The sequence below is a fragment of the Brassica oleracea genome, chromosome C4 (genome assembly GCF_000695525.1).
Source record: "Brassica oleracea var. oleracea cultivar TO1000 chromosome C4, BOL, whole genome shotgun sequence".
In the NCBI taxonomy this organism is placed as follows: Eukaryota; Viridiplantae; Streptophyta; class Magnoliopsida; order Brassicales; family Brassicaceae; genus Brassica; species Brassica oleracea.
This window is the reverse complement of record NC_027751.1, coordinates 17535503-17544250: the sequence shown is the minus strand read 5'-3', so window position 1 is coordinate 17544250 and position 8748 is coordinate 17535503. Positions and strand designations below refer to the sequence as shown.

Genomic DNA, 8748 nt, shown 5'->3' with positions numbered 1-8748 from the left:
GTCTAAAAAAGTTGTCCCTCGTGCCTCTCGCCTAGGACTCCTTATATACTTGCTCCTAGGTCGGTTTACGCTTTTTTCCTTCTGCCCTTAAACCGTCATATCTTAAAAATGGAGATATTTAGTTTTTCCCGGTCTTCGTGATTATCTTCGGAAACTTCACATTTATCCGCGGAAACTTGACATTTATCTTGCCTTACGAACCAAGCATAAACCGTCATACGGCTTATGGGCTTCTGGTTAAGAAATTGTAAGTGGGCTTCGAGCTTCGTCATAGGTCTCTTTGGGCCGTCTTTAGCTCGAAACGTTTATTACGTTTTCTTCGATAAAAGCAAACTTCCCGCAGTTTTTATCGTAGAGTTTGACTGATGACTTCGCGTGACGGGAAACATAGAATGATTTAGCCACAGTCTACGGGAGATAGCATTTAAAGAGTAGACGAAAATGCATGGATTTGTGTCGTATCGACGTCTTGGGAGAGCTCGGTTGCTACGTAGCGACCGAGCGGAACGGACGCTCGGTCGCTAGCTTCGATCTCGGTCGCTACGTAGCGACCGAGCGGAACGGACGCTCGGTCGCTGCGTAGCGACCGGGCTTGGCTCGACCTCGGTCGTTGCGTAGTGACCTATTTCAAGCTCTTGTCCGATGTCTCGTGAATGTGTTTTCTCCACAAGATTCTTCGTAAAAATAAATCTTTTTCGAAGATTTATTTTTCGTAAAAACGTTCATGCCGATTTTTACGGATTTTCAGACATTGATTCCGTCGTGGCCGATTTTGACCGCAACACGTAGCTATGGCCTATTCATATGTTTCTTGTTCTATCTTCTCATCAAGTGTTAAAAAAAACATCATTTCGATTGATCACCCCTACAATTTTATAGAAGATTTTGCGATAACCTTTAGGGGATTTGTGCAAATTTTGGCAACGCCGTGAGCTTTATCTAATTACCATATATGATTCCAGATTATCTCAACAAATTAGTTTGACACTAACACCAACTGAAAGCACAACAAACAAACCAACAAGTACAATGGATGGAAGGTAGCTTGTGAAACTAAAGATGCATGGAACGATCGCTAAAACATTAATTGAGTATCAAAATGTTTGGTTCTAACAGTCCTTCGTTTACTTGCTCATATTTTGGATCTGTTTCTTCTATGAGCTAAATTTCTCTTTTTCTCCTCCTTCTCCTTACGCTTTCGTTGCATTCTTCTCAGTGAGTTCGCTTTGAGCGCATGTGTTTTGTTCCTTACCCTCAGTGTTTATGTTTCGCTCCTCAGTGAATCGAGGACTTTTGTGTTCCAGTCTGTTCTCCTCATTGACTTCACTTCGAGGCCTTTTGTTTTCCAGATTGCTTTCTCCTTTGTTTGCTTGCTGCTCATTCTTCGCTCTGTCCCTTCTGTTAGCCATATTTCTCCCTCTTTTCTCCTTTTCCTTGCGCTTTCTGATTGATGTCTTCTCCTCCTCGGTGAGTTCACTTTGATGGCTTCTGTTTTTCTTCAACGCTAATTCACTCTGAGGGTGTTTCCTCTGTACCGCACTCCCTCGGAGTGATGGGACTTTTCTCGACACCTGATTGTTGTGGAATATAGTATTCGGATCTGTGCGCTGCTTTCCCAAGCCTATCCCCCGAAATGGATACTCAAACAGTGAGAAAACAGATTTTAACACAAAAAGGTCTTCCAAAACTTTGGATCCCACAAAAGATTCATAATCTTCACCTCTTTATTTTTATAATCTTTGCAGGAGCTCGTCTTCGATCACCATCTTCATGCCATTGATTAGCTCCACCTTTCAAATCCGCTAGTTGTACAGTCTGTGATGTGAACACGATAAATAAAGAACACTCTGTAACCACTAAGTCGTAAAAAAAAAGTAGGCTGTGTTTTTGGTTATAGAAACAGCTTTCTTTATTTTTCACCACAACGTCAAACACAAAATCAGAAGACAAGTAGATGCAAATAGTAACAATCAACTATACCTTTTTAGGCAACACCACTCCTGGAGGTGGACGAGCAATGTCGCTTCCTCTAAGATCATCTGGAAGTTTGTATATGGCACAACTGTACAAAAAAGTGTTAATTTGATATAACTCGGGAGGCCTAAAAATAACAACACCGAAATTCTTAATAAAAGAGCTTACATCACTTGATTGGCTAATACATCTTCCATCCCCCTCGATGGGGGAGCTGAAGCATGAATGCTGACGATCTCCACCACATAACGCCAAGTAACCATTCATCCCTTCACTGCAGTTATCAATAAATTCAATTTTAATTCTAACTTCCAACTTGGCTTCCTCACTAAACTAGCCCCTTTTCTTTTATAACAAAACTAGGAACAGAAAATCAAATCACTATCTTAACCCTTACAAGTCTACAACTATTACCAACCGAATCACCCATTCTCAAGATCTATACACAAACCTTAGTCCATGGTCAATTTTTTCTTTAACTGTTGCTCGTTCTTTGTTGCTCAATTTAATAGTGCGGCTACTAAGAGAACGGATGAGCTCAGCAAGCGGATAAGATAAAACCACAAAGAGCATGTCAGACAAAACATTGTTTCTTCGAACTTCTTCGTTTTGAAAAAATTAAATACAAGGAAATCAAAGTTTCATGTGATTCGTATACACAAATAAACACGATAAAGTTAATATCTATGCATGAGACAGGCTTACCGTCAGTGAGTGCTCCAATTTTGCGGCTGCATCCAGAAGACGCTGTTCTTCTATAAAAGGCAGTTTTGCTATACCCTTTACAAGAAAAGATGGAAAATATGCATTATTACATCTAACTTTAGAAATAGTGTTTGCCTTAATAAGCTTAACAGACAATCAAACCTGCCAAGAATAGCGCTTTCCATTCATGTCAATCTCAAAATCTGCACACCGAAAAAAGGAAAATGAGAGACATGGATTGGACAATACTACAATGAACGAGACTAATTCTGCACAAAAAAAAAACACATACCGGGAGGATATAACTCAGCTATGGGTGAACTTGGATCTGTCATCAGTTTCCTAAAACATTCTGGGAGAGCATGTGCACTGAGATTGGAATCCAGTGAGCAAACCAGTGACGGCAGAGAGAGATGATGAACACTCAGAAATACAGATAGAATTACCTTGCAGATGGAAGAACTGCAAGAAGCTGATTGAATTGTTTAAATGTGGAACCTAGTTCGAACTTAATATCTAGCTTATCAAGGAACTTGAGATCAGATGCGAAAGGTGCATAATGATAAGGATAAACCTGCAAAACAAACACGCAATTAACCAAAGACAAACAATAGGGAGTAAGGTAAAGTAGGAATCAGTTCACTCATTTCTGCTAAAGTTGCTATTACTAAGGCCATCTTGCCTCTAGAACAAGGTTATTGTGGAATTAAATCATGTTCCGACCCGATGTAAGCAAAATTGGAAACATCTCAGTTGAATATACTAGAGGTTATGTTTAAGTAGAAGATGGATGGCAAAAATATGAAGCCCGGAAAAGTTTGTATATTGAACAGTCTACTAAAACATGAAGCATGATGCGAACGAGCATTACAATGCTAAAAGAATATATTGTTTATCTAGGCGCAATAATCATCCTGCTTCAAAATATTACAAGAAACGAACAGAGAAAATAGGGAAATATGAAAAGTATATTATATATGTACGAGGATGACAGGAAACTGACCAATTCCATGAACAAACACCATGATAATAGTAATGCATTATCCAACAAAGACCTTCTGTATACTTCAAAACCTGGCCAATAATAACAAAACAGTAAATTTGTGCATTCCAAGTTGACGTAAGCGTAATTTATTACCATCAAATTACAGGCATGAGGAAACTCACAACATCTCTGCATATTTGTTCCATTTCCTCTATAGTCTTAGCTATGAATTTCTCCTCGTAGTATCTCTCCCTCCATCCTTGTACACCTAGCCTCACCTGATCATACAACAGCCATGTCAAATAGCCAGCATGATTAGGCAGATGTGAAAAACAAGCTCACGAAGATTAAGCATTTATGCAGCTGAGAAAAAATGACCTATCTTCTTCGCCTTTTCCTGAACTGAACCCATCTGATTTTTTCCCGCAACAGTTTCTTAAGCTTAAACTTCAATTGTTCTCTGTTATCTATTTCCTGAAATCCAGAGTGTATTTAATACAATTCAAACGAAAAAGTAAAGATTAAGTCCCTAATTATCACCAAGCAAAAAAACAGCATAACTTGACAGTTTCACCAAAACTTGAAATGGAGAAAGAGAAAAAATAGTTTACACCTAACAAACAAAGGTTATAATCACACAAATCAACTACAATCCAACCAAAAGTCACAAAGATAGAATATTCCGTCAAGAAACTAAAAATTTATTGAAATTCATAATCCGGTGACTTACTTCTTGGATGTTATACTATGTTTCCACATTCGCCACACTAGTGTTATTGTCAAATGACGGACGCAATGAATCGGACACTTCAACTAGAGAATCTAGTTGCACAACCGGGTCATAGTTACGATTTCTGCTCGATTGAGCTCGGTCACGACTAAACCTTTCCGATTGCCTCTGTAACAGATATCACAATACCTGCATCATTGAAATACTAAACCATGCAAATTTATCAGAATCCTGTTTACTAAGCTTTCTGTAACATCCCGAGTTGTGATATGTGAAAAGGCTTAAGAGAATTGATTTGGCTACGTATGTCACCAAAGTTGACTTACCTTTTCCGGAGCGTATCCTGAAAGAACTCCAGAGTTAAGCGTGCTTGAGCTGGAGTAGTGGAAGGATGGGTGACCTGTCGGGAAGTGATTCGCGATAGCGTGCGAGTGAGGCCAGAGCACGGGAAAAGGTCGGGTGGTGATTGCAGAGTCAGTAAACAATGATTTCAAGCCTTGGAAAATTAATGCACCACCCGTCGGATGGGATGGAGTCCATGGGCCGAGTGAGCGGACGTGGGTGGCCCATTAGCCGTGGGCGGGTTGGGGCGTTATAAGTGGTATCAGAGCTGGTTAGCCATCTCAGTTCTGACCTGAGAGGCATCTTGAGACCTGTCGGGCCGCAACGAGGACGTTGCGTTCTTTGAGAGGGGGAGAATTGTAACATCCCGAGTTGTGATATGTGAAAAGGCTTAAGAGAATTGATTTGGCTACCTATGTCACCAAAGTTGACTTACCTTTTCCGGAGCACATCCTGAAAGAACTCCAGAGTTAAGCGTACTTGAGCTGGAGTAGTGGAAGGATGGGTGACCTATCGGGAAGTGATTCGCGATAGCGTGCGAAGTGAGGCCAAAGCACGGAAAAAGGTCGGGTGGTGATTGCAGGGTCAGTAAACAATGATTTCGAGCCTTGGAAAATTAATGCACCACCCGTCGGATGGGATGGAGTCCATGGGCCGAGTGAGCGGACGTGGGTGGCCCATTAGCCGTGGGCGGGTGAGGGCGTTATACTTTCATTTTTGGTGGATGATCAAAGGGGTGTAGTACAAGGTAGTGCAGAGAAGTTATTAACCCATGCAGAGAGAGGCCAATGGCACGTTATCAGAAAGAAAACTGATGGATACAATACCTTAAAAATGCAATTTCTCTCCACAACAAACGTGTAATACTAGGTATAGCGATGCAAAATGGCAGTATTTTCAGACAGGGTTAGCGTTTCAAAACATTCACTTCGTTTAAGCATTTTCTTAGGTTATCTTAATCAAGTCCTCTCAACAAGTACATTCACTGGCCTCGAAGGCTGCATGGATATTTCTAATCGTATAGCTTCCATTATGGAGAAGGAAAGAAAATGCGGATATTATTGAAGGAGATTAACCTGATGGTTTTGTGCTCTTCTTTGAAATATATTATTTCATAGAGCCCAACGGCCTGGATAAAATGCTCTCATATTTTTTAAATTCAGCTAAAAGTTGGAATATGAAAGTTTTAAAAGATAATCCGATAGCCACATCAAGTACGATGAAAAATGTTTAAGCAATGCACCTTGCTTCCATTACTTGAGTAACTTGTACTTGATCCAAATTCCTTCTTGTACACGGACATAAGTAATTATATAGCACCCTGCAAGACAGAAAAGTAATTGACACATCAATTATAGACTTTCAAACTTGTCAAGCTGTTCTAAGCAAGCTCATCGACTTTCATTGACCCATCAATTATACTGAAAGAAAGACTATTGAGTAAATATGTACTAAGCTATTCCATTCCAACCATAAATGAAGACTTCTATAAGGATTTCATATGGATTGATTTACAGCTACAGAAGCTCAAATATCTAATAACTCCTATTTTTCAGCAGATATCGAGAATTAGCAAGAGTGATATATGATCGATCATACACTGTACCCAACATTTTAAAACCTGGAACACAATTATAACAACAGAAAGCTAAGACAAAACAAACTTCCTGTATCTCCAGTGTAGGCATATGTGGCAGGAAATCATTGCCAACAAAAAAACAGATGAAGATGAAGTCATCAATTATGCGGTCCAAATTTTTTTGCAATTGCGAGTTAGGTATCTGCATGTCGTGCTCCAAATACTCTCGAAGCGTCCAGATATTGACGAACTGCCAAAAGATAAGGGAACATAATGATAATGCTAAAGATATTAATGAGCCTTTTACATTGCATGCAATTTTGAAAAATAGTATTGAAGTGTGTAACCTTTAAACATACCTGGTATGGCTTCTTAGCCACAACATCTGTCTCAGCTTTATCAGACAAGTCTCCTGTCTTGCTCTATACCTTGCCCTCACAATCTGCTGCCCAGTGCCGAGCTGACCGCACAAGAAGCATTTGTCTTGTTGTGCAGGAGTGAAAACAACCTAGGTGAAGTCACCACGACGAAAAAACATTAAATTGGCATTCTATAGTGAATCTTGAAACATAAAAGACTCGCATACAAATTTGTGACTATTTCAGATGTTAATTACTTGTCAAAACAATACTGAAGATGTAAGTGTAGACATTGTTAACGAGATAGATTGGTAAAAAAACCTCACGAAGGATAGAAATATGAACTTCGTGTGTGGCCAAAGCCAGCATAATCAAGTCGGCGTCCTGTTATTCACAAATCGTAAGAAGAAAGGCCTTAATTAATAATTCCAAGATACCAAATCTAACATGAAGGAGCATAAGAAAATAAATAACAGGAGGTTACATACCAAACCATACAGAAAATGACAAGTGTTGGGGTTGTAACCAGGATGGTTCTTTTGAAGACGTATGTAAGACATGATCTTGTGTTCCCCCTCACCGGGAACATTAGCATCTGAGGGGATAACCTTTAGAAGAAGAAAATCATGGTCAAAGCCTGAACAATGCATAAAAATAGCCATAAGGAAAATATAATTAGTACCTTAATATTTTTCCAACCAGGGTCAGAGTTAAGTCTAACGTGAATGTAGTATTGCAACGCAAATGAAAGAGTAGACATGAACTCCGTTCCAGGAGTTCATAACATTAGAGTCAAAAACTTGAGAGTCCAGTTTAGGAGGTAACCTCCTCCCTTCACTCTCAAACTCTTGACGCAGTCGCTCTTTTTCAGAAGCCTAAAAAAACAGGTGAACAGATCAAATTTCAAACGTTTTCTTTAATTGTAGTCTGAACAGAAGCCAAGTACGGGTTACGACACAGAAATATAAGACAGATTCGTGGACCAAAAGTTATGGCAGTTCAAGATGGTAATGTAACAACTGTCTTCACATAAAAAGAAACTCACACTACCATCACAATCAAAGAAAGCACACGATTGATACAGAATCTTTTCATACGGCCTCTGCTGCATCTTTTGCTGCTCGAAACCTTCTGGATCTTTGTTGATTCATCTTAGCCCTTGGAGCAACACCATCTAAAAAGTTACACCAAAAGAAAAATCAAAAGAGGAATTAAAAAACAAAACAAGTCTAGTATCATAAGATAGATAATACACTCACCAATAGCCAAAAATAACAGCTTCTGAGGTCGAACCATGACGAAAAGTCTGTCTATGTAATAAAACATGCATTGAAACACCTCTGAAAACGTTGTTGGAGAACCTGTAGAAAAGAGAGATCCGATGGATGAATGAATGAATGAATGAATTCGGAGAAAGAAGAGCAAAAAAAAAATGTGTTACCCTGTCTTCAGGATGGAAACAAGGATGAATGATTATTTTCATGTCGAGGTACAGATTGTCATACTCGACGCAGCTAGGATTAGGTTTGATAGTATCGACCGGAACCTTGACGTCGAGAGGTTCTTCTTCGATGACATCTTGCAGAATCAATGGGTACCTCTCAATTAACCATCTGTAGAACGACGGTACTCCCATCAGAAAATCCTCAAAAGACTTGTGTTGCGGCGGTAGTCAACAGCTACGGAGCTCGTTAGGTCGCACAGGGATACATCTTTAAGGTTAATTGGTCATACCAATATGAATTTTCGGTTTTTAATTATTTATTTTATTAAATGATGTATTTGTAATATTCGTTCATATTATATTCATTAAATAAATATTTTTTTTGCATCTTAAACTATCTATTTTTTTACGAAGGTGTGATATCATATAAAAAATATAAAAAAATGAGTATAGAGTTAATTAGATAATTTTAAAAACAGAAATTTTTCTTTCGTGTGCGATATCATATAAATAATGATCCGCCCAGTTGACAAAAATCATGATTATTTTATGTGTAATTTTTTTTTATTTTGTCCATTTCCTTAAAACTATATTAAATTTTACATATTTTAATTAGAATATTTTTAATAT

The 8748-nt window shown here is 38.7% G+C and overlaps 1 protein-coding gene across 1 annotated transcript; it reads right to left on the bottom strand.

The window, feature by feature from the left end:
- Nucleotides 1-943: 943 nt before the first annotated feature.
- Nucleotides 944-8374, bottom strand: LOC106342914 (5'-3' exoribonuclease 2). Its single transcript, XM_013781979.1, is given in 30 exon segments — nt 944-1202; nt 1204-1724; nt 1726-1815; nt 1981-2062; nt 2143-2174; nt 2176-2248; nt 2426-2583; nt 2680-2754; nt 2842-2882; nt 2972-3048; nt 3126-3253; nt 3679-3753; nt 3847-3944; nt 4044-4083; nt 4085-4138; nt 4395-4562; nt 5813-5850; nt 5853-5880; nt 5882-5899; nt 5980-6057; nt 6401-6565; nt 6675-6772; nt 6775-6823; nt 6996-7058; nt 7163-7282; nt 7357-7452; nt 7454-7549; nt 7772-7848; nt 7934-8037; nt 8117-8374. Coding segments are annotated over 30 exon segments (3006 nt in total). The 5' UTR covers nt 8311-8374; the 3' UTR covers nt 944-1132.
- Nucleotides 8375-8748: the final 374 nt, after the last annotated feature.